This window comes from Aspergillus aculeatinus (assembly GCF_003184765.1).
Source record: "Aspergillus aculeatinus CBS 121060 unplaced genomic scaffold BO66scaffold_58, whole genome shotgun sequence".
NCBI classification, from domain to species: Eukaryota; Fungi; Ascomycota; class Eurotiomycetes; order Eurotiales; family Aspergillaceae; genus Aspergillus; species Aspergillus aculeatinus.
Genome location: NW_020291527.1, coordinates 206589 through 222523, shown reverse-complemented (window position 1 = coordinate 222523; position 15935 = coordinate 206589). Strand labels below are relative to the sequence as shown.

The window sequence follows — 15935 nt, the reverse complement described above, 5'->3', positions numbered from 1 at the left end:
GGGGATTGGGGGACTTGGGGGTGGTGCTGGGGTTAGGGTGAGGGAGGAGGGGAGGAGGATGGGGGGGCGCAGGAGGGTTGTTTGTTTGCGGTGATTTCTCTTGATTTTTGACTCTTGGCTCTTGACTGGGTTGGGAAGCTGAAAGAAAGGGGGGTCTGGGGGTTCTCCCCCAGATAACTGTTATATTATATGCTGGATTTGGAGTTGAGGGTACTAAAAAGCTGAAAGAAAGGGGGGTCTGGGGGTTCTCCCCCAGAACGTTACTTTATGGCTTTGACTTGGGGTTGAGGGTACTGGGTCGTGGGAAGGGAGTTTGGGTCTCGACGGGTTTACTGGGTTGGGAATGGAGTTTTGGGAGTCATTGGGAGGTTCAGTGGTATCGTTATGCATCAGGAGTATGGTGGATGGTTGTCATTATATCTATATCCCCCTGCCAGTCATCATTATCGATTTTGCTTGGCATACAGCCTCAGATCCGGTTGATGTCCACCCGCGTCCGTTCGTACAGCTTATGACTGACTTGCTTCTGGTCTCGCTCCTCCGCGTCAATCGTCCGTGGATGGATCGCTAGCTGGGCGTATGTCCCGGCCGCGCGGCGCTTCGACAGCGTCCCCGGGTTGATCACCGTTACGCTCTCCACCACCTGTCACGTAGTCAGTTAGCTAGTCCATCGATCAGAGGCAAAGGGCGGCGCACCTTGACAAACGGAGGCAGCATGCTCGGCACAATCAACACGTCCGGCCGCACATTCCACCACTCCCCCAGCTTCGAGTAGCTCACGTCCAGCATCGCCCCCGTCGCCAGCCCGGTCTCCGTCCCCGGCCGCGGCAGCAGCTCGCGCGCCGTCGGGGGAAACATCGGGTGGAAGTGTCGCTGCTCGATCAGGTACTTCGGCAGCCGGCTCAGCAGGTTCCCCTCCTTGGGCCTGCCGTGCAGCACCTCCTCGCGCCGCAGCTCGTATAGCACGTCGTGCGAGCACAGCCCGATCACTGTCTCGTTCAACGACAGCGTCACCGGGTTCGACACCATGCGCGCCTGCTTCGGCAGCCCCAGCTCCTTCTTGGGCAGCTGCTCCTGCGGCCACGCGACGTGCTTGCTCACCGCGTCGCGCACCGACGGCACCAGCACGATCGTGATGCTGGGCACCGCCTGCGCCAGCCGCTGCAGCGGCGCCGCGATGCAGTGCCGGAACACGGTCGTCAGCGTCGCCGTGTCGGGGTCCAACCCCGCGATCTCGGGGAGGTCGAAATCCCCCGACGCCAGCAGTGGGTGCTCCACGTCGAGGAACGGCCCCATCAGGATGACCCCGTCGGCGTAGCTCTCTGCGGCCTTGCGGCAGATCTCTTTCAACGGCTCGAAGGCGAGATTGTCGTCGGCGGTGTACGGTCCCGACGCGAGGAGGATGTTGAGTGGAGAGGAGCCGCCGGCCGCCTCGAGTCGCTCGTTGATGCTTTCGATGTTGACGACGGACGAGGCCGCAGGCGGCAGCAGCGGCGTGGGCAGCACCTCTGTCACGGAGAAGTAGTTCCCGGAGGCGTTGATCCCGCGCAGCGCCACCATCTGGCCCGGGAAGAAGTTGGCCGAGGGGACGCCGTCGAGCTTCAGGGGCACGCGCACGCCGGCGCCCGTCCGTCGCGACGTCTCGAGGACGAGCGATGCCGGGTTCAGCTTGCCCTCCATGCTGTCAGATGCGATGCGGCCTACGGCCACAATCTCGCTCGTGCTTTGCGTCGCCGCGCTGCCAAATGTGATCTCGTCGGATTCGTATTGTTTCTGGAACAGTGCGGTGAACTCGTCGATCCGATCGTCGAGAATCTCCGAGGCCTCCGACAGGCGCATTGCCATGGGCTTGTAGCCGAATTTCTTGAGGTCCGTGTTCGCCGTCGGCTTGATCCGCGCTTCGGCGTACGGGGCGATGGGTGTTTCGGGGAGGGGGAGGTGGGAGTTGATCGTTTCGAGCGTCTCGCCGGCGTTCTGCCGCTCGCTGAATGAGATCGACCTATTGTGCATTTTCACCCCGCATCAGCAATCTGTTTAGTCTCTGTCATATGCGCGCCACATACGGGAGTGCGTCGCCATTCGTCGTCTTGACGCCGGTGTTTGTGCTCATGGGAGAACCATTCTGGTTCGTCCGTCCGATCTTGTTCATCGCCGGCGACGCGAAATCCGACTTGCGCTTCGCCGGCGTCCGGCCTTGGGATCCGTTCGGTGTGAGTCCATCTAACCTGAAAGCGCAAGCTGTTAGAGTCAGGCCGTGCGAAGTAGGATGGCTGACTTACATTCCGAAAACATCGGAGGTGTTGGCAGCCCGCGGGGTCGCAGTGACTGCCGTTCTTCTGTCTGTTTGGCGCCCAGCTCTGCCCCGCGATTCGCGCTCGAGTGTATCCTGAACATCTTTCTTGAACAATCGCACAGTCTCCAGATCCAGCTTCAGCTCATCTGGCCCCATCTTCAAACAGTAGGACTCCCATTTATAGAAAAGCTCCTGCGCGGAGATAGCGTGGATGCGCAACAGCGACTGCAGTTCGGCCAGGACGTCCTTGGGGAGTCCATTGGGGGCAGCAGCTGCGAAGAGCTCGTTGAGCTCTTCGGTGGTGTCTGCCATTATTTCGAGTCGATGTGGAGACCAGCGAGTTATAGTCGCGAAGATCTTGCTTGGTACCTAGTATGTTGGTGATATCTCCATCTATTCATTAATCAATTAACGGAGGGTGACGCGGAGGACGCGCGTGTGGGACGCGGAGCGGAAGTGGAAGCTGACCGCCTACTGTATTCAGCCAGACAGCAGGACCGCCCGGCGGCGGTGTGCATCTCCGGCGGTGTGAAGAGCAGGAGATTATTTGCAGGAGGGCGATCTGCCGGTGGGCCTGTCGATCGAGAGATTAGTAGTATTCCTCGAGTAAGTATTATCCCGGCAGTTGGCCAGCTGGTCCATCAGCTTCTCTCGTTCATTGTCTGACATTTCCCCTTTTCTACTCGTCTTTGAGTCTGCCACCATCTCTGCGCCAGGATTCTAGCAACTACACCTCATCAATCCATCAATTCATCTTGCATAAACGAACCGCATCCCCCTTTCCCGCACTATGAGCGCCGCCCCAGAAACCCAAGCTGCGCCTGCTGCTGCGGTTCCAGCTGTCAACGAGCCAGCTCAATCGCAGACAGCTGGATTCAATCCCGCCCCTGAGACGCCCGCTGGAGCTACCGAATCCACCTCCGCGAAGAACATCGAGCTCGAGCTGCCCATGTCGGCCGCCGACGGCCTCATCCAGAAGCCCTTCGCCCGCCCCTTGGACACCGCAAAACCTACCCCGCCTGCTAAACTCCAACCCGACCAGCAAGCCAAGTACAATGAAGTCTTCAAGACGGTCTCCGAATGGACTGCTCTTCCCACGACATCGGCCAAGAATGCCCCCACGGCCCCTCTGACCGACAGTGAACGCATGTTCCTTACTCGCGAGTGTATCCTGCGCTATCTGCGCGCAAGCAAGTGGAATGTGTCCGAGGCAACTACCCGTCTGCAGCGCACTCTCACCTGGCGCCGGGAGTATGGGGTCGAGAGGTTGACGGCCGATTACATCTCCATCGAGAACGAGACCGGCAAACAGGTCATTCTGGGGTATGACATTGAAGGACGTCCCTGCCTCTACCTCATCCCGTCGAAGCAGAACACGGAGACGAGCGATCGCCAGATTGAGCATCTGGTCTTCATGCTGGAGCGCGTGATCGACCTCATGGGTCCTGACCAAGAGACTTTGGCGCTTCTCGTCAACTTCAAGGAGACCAAGTCCGGCCAGAATGCCAGCATCGGGCAGGCCAAGCAGACCCTCAACTTTCTGCAGAACCACTACCCGGAGCGCATGGGTCGGGCGCTCGTCATCAATAGTAAGTGGCCCTTTCGGTGGGTGGGCGTACTCAATCTGACCACTTGGATCACCCAGTGCCGTTCCTCATCAACGGATTCTTCAAGATCATCACCCCGTTCATCGACCCCCAGACCCGACAGAAGCTCAAGTTCAACGAAGACCTGCGCCAGCATGTGCCGCCGGAGCAGTTGATGAAGTCGATGGGCGGAGACGTCGAGTTTCGCTACGACCATGCCACCTACTGGCCCACTTTGAACCAGCTAGCGGACCAGCGCCGAGCCGCCTACACGGAACGGTGGATCCAGGGTGGTAAGCGCATCGGAGAGTTCGAAAACTATCTGAAGACCGGCACCAGCCCCAGCCTGGCACAGTCCGAAGGAACGCCCAATGGCGGGGCGGGTGAGACGCAACCCACTGCTTAAAGCATCGCCAACTCTATTCGAGGCGTACAGGCTGTTGCTGGCTTGGAAGGCCTCTCTCCGAGCATCTTACAGACTGCCTGAGTGCGTCAATCCCCGTAAATAGATATTGTCTTTTCTGCATTATACCTGAATTTGGCGCGATTTGTACCCCGAATCTCTATGGGTGCCGGGGAAAAATTCATCATCATTTGTCGCAATAGGTTTATAAAATAGACTTAAAGGATCACATGGTTATAGGTGATTCTGAGATCATCCATGATAGGTCTATCCACTTCCCCAACCTGCACCAAGAATCACGTGAATAATAGTGGGGCACTTATAGCCTTAGGCATCAATATGATAGGAAATGAAGCATCTTCGGTGATAGCGGGGAGGGGTTCGGTTATGGCGTCGCAAAGGACTTCAGCGGTCTCTTGGGAATGGAACAAGACAAGACATTCTAACAGTGGAGCAACTGCATATTTTTCTCTGTCCGTCAGTCCTGTCAGCCAGCCAGGCGAAATAGTCTACCACCAATGTACTGTACATAAAGGTGATGCCCGAGGGGTCTGAGAGGTGGGATGGATCGGTCAACAGGTACTTTGTGTCGGCAGAGACATCATTCCAGCTGGAGGATTTATCAAGTGATCTCTCCAGTAACTAGGACTAGGTTAGATTTATTATCAATCCTTCTCCCTCGGCTTCCTAGATAACCACCACTTCATTGCCTCCCTCTGTCCTTATTTCTCCTCCCTGTCCTGCACGGCTTGCTTGCGAGAAACGGGAAAGATTGTTTGTCACGCAACAGTGAGCGTACTATACTTGTGCAAGCAAGGGACATTAGCCCTGAATCCTAAAAGTCGGTTGTAGTAGTTGTCTAGTTGTTGTCGTTGCACAGGCATCGTTTTTTTTTTTTTTTCTGCTCCTTCTCGCTTGCATTCTCCCAGGCCAAAGGTCTCTCCACACCGGAGCTCCAACTGGAAGCGGTGGTTGAACGCATCGATCAATCATGACGGAGGACTTTCCCCAGCGGCGGCGGCCAGTCCCCACGGGCAGAACCAGCTCTACTTCCGGCCTGCCGCCCTCCACTATTATTACTGCTTCAACAACTACGCCAACAACCACCGCCAACGACCATTCTCTCTTCTCCTCGGCCACAACGGCGACTGCTACGGCTTTTGCTTTCGCATCCCCTACTGCTACAGCTCCATTTCCTCTCTCCACCACCACCACCACCACCACCCTTCACCCTCGAACTCGATCCCGGTCGCAGCCCTACGCCCCATCCTCTTCTCTCCCCATCGCTCTTCTGTCCTCCCACCTCTCCTCCACCTTAGACCGTCGGCCAGTCCGTGCCCACGAGGGAGGTTTCGTGCACCCCGCCTCCTTTCTCCGGCCGCGAGGTCTGTCACAACCAATGCCCCCAGCTCAGCCCGAGAGGGCCATCGATCGGGAAGAGCGTCAGGGCCTAGTGAGTCGCCTTCTCTCTCTCTCCCCGTCTTTGCTGCAGCATGAATCATATTCCTCTCCCCGTTCGAGCCTTGGTGCCTCAACCCCTCATTCGCATACCCAAATCTACACCCGTCTTTCTCTGGGCCAATTCGCCCGCGATTATGTCGGCAGCCAGACAACAGTCTTCTGTCTCATTTCTGTTTCGTAATTTGCACTTCCATGGGTCCTCAATTGCTAGGATGCAGTGGCTAATAGAGTCGTGGATCGGTCTTCCATTGTAGCGTGCCATCCGCAACTTCCTCAAAGTCCGTACCAGTTACGATGTCCTCCCCCTTAGTTTCCGACTCATAATCTTCGACACTTCATTGTCCGTCAAGGAGAGCTTGAACATCCTCATCCAAAATGGCAGGTGTTTCCCTTGTCCGTCACCAGGCGGGATGACTCCGTCCGCGACTGCGCCACACTCCGGGCGACGTCACGATGCTGGAAGAATCATTTGCTGACCAGGAGGACGTGATGCTTCGGGATAACAGGTATCGTCTCGGCTCCGTTATGGGATTCCAAGGCCTCGACCTTTGCCGGTCTTTTGACCACCTCCGACTACATCAACGTCATCCAATACTACTTCCAGAACCCGGCTGCGCTGAACCAGATCGACCAATTCCGGCTCGACAGCCTCCGAGGTGCGCAGCTCAACAATAGTTCACGGATCTCCGCAGGACTGACACTTTAGACAGAGGTGGAAAAGGCATTGGGCGTCGCTCCTCCCGAGACGATATCGATCGACCCTGAACGTCCCCTCTATGAGGCCTGTCGGCGCATGCTGGAGTCGCGCGCTCGCCGTATTCCCCTCGTCACATATGACAGTCAAACCGACCGCTCTCTCGTTCTCAGCGTCGTTACTCAGTATCGCATTCTCAAGTTCGTTGCGGTCAATGTCCCCGACACCCAGAAGCTGCGCAAGCCGCTTGGTGAGATCTTGCTGGGCTCTTACCAGAATGTCGCAACGGCATCCATGGATACCCCTGTCATTGATGTCATTCATATTTTGGTCGAGCGGAGCATATCCAGTGTGCCGATTGTGAATTCCGAGGGTAGGACGGCCCCTCTGTCCGGACACGGACCTTCAGTGGCTGGGTCTCATGGCTAACTTTTTGGCGCCCTCTAGGAGTGGTCTACAATGTATTCGAAGCTGTTGATGTAATCACCCTGATCAAAGGCGGGGTGTATGATGATCTCAGCCTGACAGTCGGAGAGGCGTTGAAAAAGCGATCTCCAGTAAGTATACCTCATACCCTGCTTGCGGAATGGGTCGGTTAACCGGCGTTTAGGATTTTCCGGGCATCTACACGTGCTCCTTAAATGATGGTCTGGACACCATCTTCGACACTATTCGCAAGTCTCGCGTCCACCGCCTGGTTGTGGTGGATGAGAACTTCCGGCTCAAGGGCGTCCTGACCCTGAGCGACATCCTGCAGTACATCCTCCTTGAGGGCGAGACTGATGAGCTATCATGAATTGATGTTTAACTTCTTGATTTACCCTTTCTACTGGAGCCACAGTGTTGCCAATATACTCACAATTGCATAGGATGGCGTTTCTCGTTTGGGGCTAGTGTCGGTGTCGGAGCCTCTCCCACGGGGTTCGACAGATGGTAGCTTACTTGTTACCAGCTCATGTTCTTCTTTTTTTTTTCTCTATTCCGTCTCTTTCCAACTCACGATGCAAAAGTAAACCTACATGCTATCATATAGGGTCTACACATGTTCTTCGATCGGTCTCCCCGCCGCGAGCGGCAAGGGGGCCGGGAACCTAGCATTGGCGCTAGGATTGACAACAATAGATTTCATTGCTTGTATGACTCTCTCGCACTCTCATGATCCACTCTGATTCGATGTTGCTATTGACCTGTATGTTGTATCTTTGTACTTGTTCAACTGTAGTGTCCAGTGTCTTTGCGATGGAAGTTGACAGCAGGACATGGCCGCTCTTTCCTTTGCTGAAACAAGCTTCCCTGCTACGGTTGGCTACCCTGCTTCAAAGGAAGGAGCGGTTGTCTACTCGGAGGTGTACTATGAGGCCCTCGAGGCTCGCATCCGACCTCAATCTGCACTGTACCTACTACGTCGTAGGTATGGTGTAATCCACAGACCAGGCTCAGTGGCTCTGAATGAGATTGCTCAACTATAGCGTTGCTTCATCTTCATTCACAACAATGGGCGCTTTGAAAGATACATCCGCTAACCGAGGTCGTGGGAATGAGCCTATCAAACGCACATTCGCTGTGACTCGAACAGAGCTGTCCTCGGGGACTGCTACTACTACCACCGACGATAGCAGCGTGGACCAGGCGCAGCCGCTCTTCCGCCAGCAGCAGAGCCCGGTCGCACCAGCCGATCCACTCAAGCAACAGCAACAGCAACAGTTGCGAAGTTCGCGAAGTTCGCGACGGCTTACCAATCTCAAAAGTTTCTTTCGCTTTCGCAAGTCTCGGCAACCGGATCTACCGTTAAATCCATTATTCGAGCTTCCGACCAGACCGGAGAACACCAGGAATCTAGCTAGCGGGTGCATGCTAAGTCGCAGCATCGTGGAGGGTCATTGTGCGGAATCTACATCAAACCCGCATTCCAGCGGTCAACTCGACGAGGCTGGCGAGGCCCGCAAGGTGAGTGACAACACGGTATATTCTCTCCACTCGGACCAGACCAGCGCGACGGTGTGTCATGATCCCTCCAAGCGTCTTTCCATGCCCATTGCCCTTGCAGACCCATCCCTCTGTCAGAACCCATTCACCGATCCCCTAAATCTGGTAGACGATTCAGAAAGTAGCCGAAACCATGCAAGGAATCCGACTCGGTCCACAAGACAGTCTAGCTCCGAGTCGAGCCAGACGGGAGTCTCGTCGACCTACGACGATACCGAGAGTTTCCAGCGACTAGCCAACCCGTTTGCCGGAGGGAGTTCAATCGAGTCTCGAAGTTCCTCACGGGACAGTTTCTATGTCTCAACCTCGGATGATAGTTCTGTGATTGCTGAGATCGAACGGCGCGCCGCCGTGCTGGAATTCAACGAACTGGTCCAGAAGCTCCGTCTCCCGCCTCTGCCGATGAACAACAGCAAGGGGGCAGAATCGGGCGATGGCTCGCATTCCCAGTTATCGGGTTCGCGCGGACAATTCCAACGGGATCGACGCTTGGATTCTCCAGCTGACTGGGTGCTAGAGCAGCCTCCCCCCACCACTGCTGGCGAGAAGGTGTCTTCCGGACGGCGAGACCGACTCTACGGTCGACTACGTACGATGCGATCGACCCTACAACTAGGTTTTTCGTCGGAGGGACCCCGCACCACGCGGACTTTACGCCGAATGAAGACGTTGGCGCATGTGGGCACTCGGGTGAACGAGATGACTTCACTGACGGGGATATCACTGGAGGAATTGGCGCGTCTCGGGGGCTATAATCTACTAACGCTGCCGGCCGAGTTTGCGCCTATGAAACTCCGCCTCCCGGTATGTTTTGTAGCTACAATTACCGTCTTGGGACGATTTGGTAGGTCCTGGCCCCATCTCTACCCCACTGGAGATGCGCGAGGTGCATGAGATGGAATGGTCTCGCTCATCTACGTCATTGCTCCAGCTGCCCCGGTGCGCGACGTGTTTGTCGATCCCGGCCATCCGAAAATGGCAATGCGAATCTACGACCATTTCGCCCGGTCGGTGCTCGCCGCCCTGCGACAATCCGATCAAATCCAGATGACAGTTGGACGTAGTGACCTGCCCCTGGCGGTGATCGAGCCTAGCGCTCGTACGATGGACGACACAATGGTGCAAAGCATGGCACGGGCATTCCTGGCACTACTGGCGGGGCTTCCCAGAGGGCTTCTGGGATTACCGGCCCTATATCGGGTGCTAGTGGGCATTAGCCAAGCACCCGTGGTGGGTGACGAAGTCGAACGGCGTCGCAGCTGTCTTGGAGGGGTTTCGCCGCAGGATTACGTCAAGGTCAAGGCCATTGGGCTGGCGCTGCTGGCCCTGACGAACACCATGCAGCTGCACCTGCTCTGTGGAGTGATTGGCCTCAGCGCTCTACTCCTGCATGAAACGCAGCGGCTAGCGCAGGAGGAGGCTCCGCGCTCTGTCAACCAAGAGAATGGACGGCGGACGAGTGGGGGGCCGGGGCCGCTGACGCTGGACCGGCTGGGTCGCGTGCTCGGACCGTTGCTCACGGGGAGAGAGGGGTCTGGCGACACGTTTGGAGCTATCGCCCAGGAGATTGAGAGCGAACGAGTGGTGATGATGCTCGTGGAGCACTGGCGAGGGATCAGTCGTCAGCTGCGCATTTGGGAGCATCGCAACCTGCCGAGGCGGCGCCGGCGATCCATGCAAATGGGACGTGCAATGGTCTGTTGCTGAGGCGGTTCTTGAGGATCGGGGGATATCTCCGGGAGCAAATTGTTTGCCGGTCGGACGATACTTGTAGAAGAAAAAGTCAGGGAGCGATAGAAGGTTTGATATGAAGTCATCGGGGATCCGCATCAGGGGAGGATGGGCGACGCTAGTGAAATGGGGGTGTGAGCAAAGGTACCCATAGACTCAGTACTTTGGGCAGCCGCTGTATTTCTTTTTTTCTGTTTTGTTTTTCGCCTTTTTTTTTTCTTTTTGCCAGGAACTGTATAGTATGTGTTTGATATTGACAGAGTGAGTCGTCCGTAGTGGGGACCGTCGAGTGAGCGGGTTTGACATTGGTGAGTTCCGCTGGCCATGAGACGGCCCCCGATCGAGCAAACCAAGGTTGGCCACTGAATTGACCTTCTAGTTGTACAGTATATTGAGGAGGTGAAAGGAATCGCCGGGCTCTTCCGGCCAGGATATCCAGCGGATGAACGGACGGGACTATCAGATTTTTTTCCTTTTCTTCCATGGTCGATGGTCCTCCTGTACGCCTATTGAACCGAATTCACCGATTTCTGGTCGGCTCTGGGCGGGAGAGTGAGTGCGAGAGAGTCTGAGTTTGTTAAGTGGACTTTGCGATGTTGGAACCAAAAACCAAGTTTTCCAGTCCCGGGCGATGTAGACTACATGGAGAGGAGAGGGGAGGGTAACTTAGAGGAGGGGAGGGGAGAAGAGAGGGGCGGGCAGTGATTGCTCATGGAAGCGGGCCGCGTGGGGAACATGTGAGAGACAAGAAGGAAGCAGGGAGCAGGGACTAGAAACGAACGACTAGAAGGGGGCCTGGACTTGCGAGAATTGCTTCTGCGTCCAATTCAACTCTATCATCTTACTCTTTGAGAACTTTTGACTCGTACGTTCACGGGTCGATCAAGGACTGTTGAGTCGTCGGATGATAGAGCCGATGCGGGGGAAGAAGGGATCTTTTGATCCTGGTCCTTGTATGAAGGTAGTAGTAGAAATTGTTGATTTGGCTGGCTGATTGGGTGGGTGGGTGATCATCAGTTGATTTTCTTTTTTCTTTCTTGCTTGCTTGCTTGCTTGCTTGTTTGTTTGCTTTCTCTTTCGATGACGATGACGATGAAGTTGATGATGATGGTCTTGGTGCTGGTGCTGGTGCTGGTGCTGGTGCTGGTGGTTTTGTTGGATCCATTGATTGATTGATCCATTGATTCAATGAATGGGATGCATGAATGAATGAATTACTAGGTAGCGAAAAGTACAGTACCATACAGGATTTCAGACAGGTCAATGCTGCGCACGAGTCATTTGGTACATGCATTATACGACGTACCTTACACTTACTCAGTAGCTGGTAGGGTCTTCAATTCTTTGCCAGCTTTACCATGGTTTGGGCAAGTAGCGACGAGGAGCGACGACAGAGGAGTGCCATTGGCGGAATAGTGTCCGCTCTCCAGTCAAGTGCCCGGGCCGGGATTGGTTGGCAGGAAGATGGCTCCGGATAGCTTCAACCGCCAATCAGCGGGCAGAGAAACCTGCTGAGAACCTCAGGCACCACACCTGCAATCACCTGCAATGACGTGGTGGTGTGGAATCAAATGGATGGCCTGGTTCTTCAGGACCTCCACTTACCGGATTCAGATAGCTACGAAGCTACCCGTGACTTAGTACCGTAGAACTACCGTAGACTACGGTAGTATACTTGAGTACTCCTACTCAGACTCCAGCAAGCACATGTGATGTCAGTTCCCAGGGTTCCTTCTTGGCTTCCAGGCTGGGCTGCTTTGGCTGCTTTGGCTGCGGGTGCCTCTCGGTCCAGTCCAGTCCAGGTTCAAGACGTTCTAGCCTTCTGCTTTTCCTTCCAGCAAGGTTCGCTGCATATCCACGGGCCATTGCAGTGCCTTTCCCTCCCCCCCCCTCCCCCTTCCCCCCCAATTCTTGACACATTCCAGGGCTCCCTCTGAGATTGTCTCAAACAGGAGAGGGATCGACATCCACTGTGCCAGTGGGTGTAGACTACGGAGACTGCTTGTCTGCAGATGTCTGGTCTGTCTGTCTGTTGTCTGTCTGTTGTCTGTCTGTTGTCTGTCTGCTTGTTCTGATCTATTGCGGGTGTGTGTTTGGGCTTGGTAGGTATCACAGGTCTTGATACTGTTCCAATCTTTCGATTCTTTTTCTGCTGCCACCCCCCCTCCTCCCCTCCTCTCCCCTCTTTCTTCTGCTGTACTTCCTTTCTCCTCAACTTGACTTCACCTTTATTCCTCCTCTTCTGCTTTCTTCCCATCCCACTCACCTGCTTGCCCACTACAACGACTGCAACGACTGCTACTATTACTACAATACTGCTATTCCATTATCTCCTATTCGTATCCTCCTTATTGTCATCACTCTCGCTTCTCTCGGACCCCCACTCACTCGCTCACTCACTCACTCTTTCACTCACCACTACTCATCCACCCACTCGCCTCTATACTACTGGTTACACGCACCCATATACTCCCTCCTACCCCCGCCCTCCACTCACACTCTCTACACTCGGCTCGACTCGACTCGACACTCGGGGTCACAATGAATCCCAACTTCAACCGGTACTCCCGGAACTCCCACGTGCGGAACGGACAACCCACCCCGCCTCCTCACGATGAAAACAAGCGAAACAAGCGAAAGTTCTCGCAGATGCAAGTCGCAGGCCCAGTGCAGCAATACCAGCAACAACATCAGCAGCAGCAATACCACCACCAGCAGCAATACCAGCAACAGCTGTCTCAGCAACAACATCAGCAGCAGCAACAAAAGCTGTCCCAGCAGCTTCCCAGCCCTCCCTACGATGATGAGAAGGCCAAACGGGAGCGCTTCCTGGAGCGTAACCGCCTCGCCGCTAGTAAATGTCGGGAGAAGAAGAAGAAGAACACCCAGCAGCTGGAACAGCGGTTTCACGAACTACAAAACAAGAACACCGAGCTCAACACAGAGATCGAGGACCTTCGCGCTGAGGGGATCGCCCTGAAGAACGAGTTGCTGAGGCATAGCGAGTGTGGGGACCCGGCCATCTCCATCCATCTCAGTCACATGGTCCAGAACATCACCGCCAGGGACCACGCGGCTGCAACCCGTCGGTCCGCCGAGATCTCAGATCTGCTGATGATGGGAGATCATGCTGCGGTGGCTACTGGCTCCAGGGTATCGGTTTCTTCCCTGACCAACTCCCCTCCTGGTCTCTCCACCTCCAGGTCGGTTAGTTCGTCGGGTTCCTCCGGCCTCTCGCCTGATGCTGCTGCCGCCGCGGCCGCCTTCGGCTTTGATAGCCCGCCTATGCATATGATGCCATTCGCCAGCGGCTCCGCTAGCAGCAGCCACGACACACACAGCAGCCTCAAGTCGGTCATGGATGGCTCATTGGACTCGATGCCTGAATACGAGTTCCTCGAGGATCTTGCTTTGATGGACTGAATATGATATATGTTGCCGGCTTCAGCTCACCCCGGCTTTACAGCATAGCGGAAGGCCTTCTGATCGACTTTGATTTATTGTTTCATGGAAAAGCCAGCGGGAGTTTATGACTGGTATCACATCTGTCGGGCGGGAGGATGTGTTCGGTGTTTTTTTGTGTCTGAGAGACCTGAAATTGGTGGCAGTGGGAGGCTCACTGATTTGAGGGTTGTTGCTTTTCTTTAGCGATCGATTTGCTTTTGTATGGGCCAGGCGTTTTTGACTATTCTTCAAGCGGGTTTGGGGATTATGGCGTTCTACGGGAAAAGGCAGACACAAGCATACGGGAAAAGGTCACTGCCAGGGATGGGGATTGCTTTCTTTTATTGGGTGAGGAGTATTGCTATTGCTAGTTGGGACTTGATCATCATGGATGTACGGGATGAACGTGATAGTGCTAGCAAGATTGCTATCAATCTTAGAGTCTAATCAACGGACTTGGTGATATCTCGGCGGTGGCTGGTTCTTAGGAGGTGGTGCTTATTATGGCCAAGTGCATTTCCCGGGGTTGTTTAGTGGTACAGTACGGAGTACGCAATAAGGTTAAATGATTTGGTACTCCGTAATCTCTAATGGATGATCTTCGAGACCTGTTCAAAGACCCGAGTAGAAGGTTGTTTTATTTTTATTCTATTTTTTCCTAAAATTTTTGGACTCCATAGACATCGAGCTAGAATCCAGTCCACATTCTACCACTTAGACTACCTACCTTGATTTACTGTACGGAAATACACCAAGTAACTTAATGGATGCAACCAGAGCACCGGAATTCACCCGGATAAGCTTCCAGAAAAAAAAAAAAAAACAATTCCCAGGAAACTAGCTGGCACCTGCATATCGTCCAGTGTGGCTGGAATTTACTTTTTTTGGGTTGGTTTCTTGTTTTTCTTCTTCTTTTGGGCCATTCAATTTCCGGAAGAAGGATTCCTCCTCAGTACATAGTACTCCGTAACGTACTCCGTAACGTACTCCATAGTGCGGATTGTATTGTGGAGCCTCCCCCCCCCCCCCCCCCCCCACCCCCAAACCGGAAAATCCCAGAAAACTTGGAACAGGGTTCTGACTTCTGGATTGTGCTACTCATAGTCTAGCAAATGGAGAGCGGGCAGATCGAGGGAGCGGTTATTCCCGCCGACGTCATTTACTTATACAGTCTCCGTAGCTTGTGCGGTGGCGGTTGGGTTTGCGAGGGTGATTTCCGATCGATCGCTCGTCCACGGTTTATTTTTTTTTTCGGAGGGTGGTGATCACCTGTGTTTTCTGGAGGTTATTGTCTTTTTTCTTTTTCTTTTTCTGTGGTGGGAGGGGGGAGGGATTTTTGGGTGGTTGTCTGGGATATTTGGGGATTGAGATTATTGCTGAGTGCGGAGACTCCGTACTGAGTACGAGTATGTTCTGGATGGGTGCTCTGGTTCTAGTAGGTACCTTAGTCTAAGTTTACTAGAGGCTGGGTTGGGGTTCAATTCAGTTCGATGAGTAGGTAGTCAAGTCTGGATGAGTTAAGTCCACTAAATTACTCTCCCAGTCCGGAATTCTCGGGCTTCTTTCTGCCCCCCGTCTGGGTGATTGGCCTTTCTGGGGGATTGAGGAACCTATCTTCCCAGTTGAATCTGAAGGACGGTACGGAGCTGGACATGTAGCTAGGTTGCTTGGTGCACGATAGGTTACTATGCTGTAGTATGTACTATACATTACAAATGGTAGTCTATTACAATTGAGTAGTCCGTAGTCCACTCTGTAAAGTGATCGAGTCTAAGTCTAATTCAGTCTAGTCTTATCTATATTCTGTAGAAGGTATCTATTATCTGTAGTTAGTATGGAATCCAAATTGAACGGCATAGGTATAGTACTAGGTATACCTTCCCCCCGAGACCCACACCCACCGGATTTGGGAAACCAAGTTTGGATGCATTTAGCAGCGTAGATAGGGTAGGTATTTTCTAGCAGGGTTCCTCCTTTGGATGGAGACGCTAGTTGACTTATATTGAGCACAGGTAGTTGGGTGGACTACGGAGAGAGCTTACTGGGTATATCTCAAAGAATTGAAGTGTTTCCTTTTTTTCATTCTTTTTTCTTAGTACAGTACAGTACAGTACTGCCCGGCGCTGCTGGGGTGGCCCCACCAACGCCCATACTCACCACTTTGACCGGGGGATTCTTCCGTGTGACTACTGCTAAGTACCTAGTGTAAGATTGTTTTTCAATTCAGGGTGAGGGAGTATGTGAGTCTTTAGCATTCTGGAACACCACTTGTGATAGATAATACAAGGTGAAGTGGTGTGATGAGAGGGCTAATTTACTCTCTATATTATTTACGGA

General features: G+C 54.0%; 7 protein-coding genes across 7 annotated transcripts; 5 read left to right on the top strand and 2 right to left on the bottom strand.

Annotated features, from left to right (window-relative positions):
• Window positions 1-388: 388 nt before the first annotated feature.
• BO66DRAFT_358424 (DNA-directed DNA polymerase alpha subunit POL12) lies at window positions 389-2676 on the bottom strand. Its single transcript, XM_025644934.1, has 4 exons — window positions 2280-2676; window positions 2064-2225; window positions 697-1999; window positions 389-643 (listed from the first exon to the last, which is right to left on the bottom strand). The coding sequence occupies exons 1-4, from the start codon at window positions 2603-2605 to the stop codon at window positions 470-472; spliced, it is 1965 nt and encodes a 654-aa protein (XP_025499627.1). The 5' UTR covers window positions 2606-2676; the 3' UTR covers window positions 389-469.
• Window positions 2677-2912: 236 nt separating this feature from the next.
• BO66DRAFT_395199 (CRAL/TRIO domain protein) lies at window positions 2913-4439 on the top strand. The gene has a single exon (XM_025648164.1). It carries the CDS (start codon window positions 3084-3086, stop codon window positions 4053-4055), a length of 972 nt encoding a protein of 323 aa, XP_025499626.1. The 5' UTR covers window positions 2913-3083; the 3' UTR covers window positions 4056-4439.
• An 834-nt stretch (window positions 4440-5273) lies between these two features.
• Window positions 5274-7709, top strand: snf4 (AMP-activated serine/threonine-protein kinase regulatory subunit SNF4; the record flags this gene model as incomplete). Its single annotated transcript, XM_025652331.1, has 6 exons — window positions 5274-5735; window positions 5998-6127; window positions 6250-6399; window positions 6454-6810; window positions 6885-6994; window positions 7048-7709. The coding sequence occupies 6 exons, from the start codon at window positions 5274-5276 to the stop codon at window positions 7231-7233; spliced, it is 1395 nt and encodes a 464-aa protein (XP_025499625.1). The 3' UTR covers window positions 7234-7709.
• A 1413-nt stretch (window positions 7710-9122) lies between these two features.
• Window positions 9123-10433, top strand: BO66DRAFT_461235 (uncharacterized protein; the record flags this gene model as incomplete). Its single annotated transcript, XM_025652330.1, has 3 exons — window positions 9123-9267; window positions 9355-9483; window positions 9694-10433. The coding sequence occupies 3 exons, from the start codon at window positions 9123-9125 to the stop codon at window positions 10128-10130; spliced, it is 711 nt and encodes a 236-aa protein (XP_025499624.1). The 3' UTR covers window positions 10131-10433.
• A 415-nt stretch (window positions 10434-10848) lies between these two features.
• BO66DRAFT_197692 (uncharacterized protein) lies at window positions 10849-11494 on the bottom strand. The gene has a single exon (XM_025642503.1). The coding sequence runs from the start codon at window positions 11446-11448 to the stop codon at window positions 11026-11028; it is 423 nt and encodes a 140-aa protein (XP_025499623.1). The 5' UTR covers window positions 11449-11494; the 3' UTR covers window positions 10849-11025.
• Window positions 11495-12734: 1240 nt separating this feature from the next.
• On the top strand, window positions 12735-13226 carry atfB (bZIP transcription factor atfB; the record flags this gene model as incomplete). The annotated part of the gene is made up of 2 exons (XM_025643192.1): window positions 12735-12821; window positions 12870-13226. Coding segments are annotated over 2 exons (444 nt in total), but the record flags the coding sequence as incomplete, so codon positions are not given.
• A 473-nt stretch (window positions 13227-13699) lies between these two features.
• BO66DRAFT_197686 (uncharacterized protein) lies at window positions 13700-14122 on the top strand. The gene has a single exon (XM_025642502.1). It carries the CDS (start codon window positions 13821-13823, stop codon window positions 14043-14045), a length of 225 nt encoding a protein of 74 aa, XP_025499621.1. The 5' UTR covers window positions 13700-13820; the 3' UTR covers window positions 14046-14122.
• Window positions 14123-15935: the final 1813 nt, after the last annotated feature.

Excerpts from the sequence above, each read along its gene's own strand:
- BO66DRAFT_395199 (XM_025648164.1), top strand. The coding sequence starts at position 3,084 with ATGAGCGCCGCCCCAGAAACCCAAGCTGCGCCTGCTGCTGCGGTTCCA.
- BO66DRAFT_197686 (XM_025642502.1), top strand. The coding sequence starts at position 13,821 with ATGGGCCAGGCGTTTTTGACTATTCTTCAAGCGGGTTTGGGGATTATG.
- BO66DRAFT_197692 (XM_025642503.1), bottom strand. The coding sequence starts at position 11,448 with ATGCATGTACCAAATGACTCGTGCGCAGCATTGACCTGTCTGAAATCC.
- BO66DRAFT_358424 (XM_025644934.1), bottom strand. The coding sequence starts at position 2,605 with ATGGCAGACACCACCGAAGAGCTCAACGAGCTCTTCGCAGCTGCTGCC. Across the intron at positions 2,000-2,063 it reads ACGAATGGCGACGCACTCCC|GTCGATCTCATTCAGCGAGC; the intron begins GTATGTGGCGCG and ends AATGCACAATAG. Across the intron at positions 644-696 it reads TGCTGCCTCCGTTTGTCAAG|GTGGTGGAGAGCGTAACGGT; the intron begins GTGCGCCGCCCT and ends ACTACGTGACAG.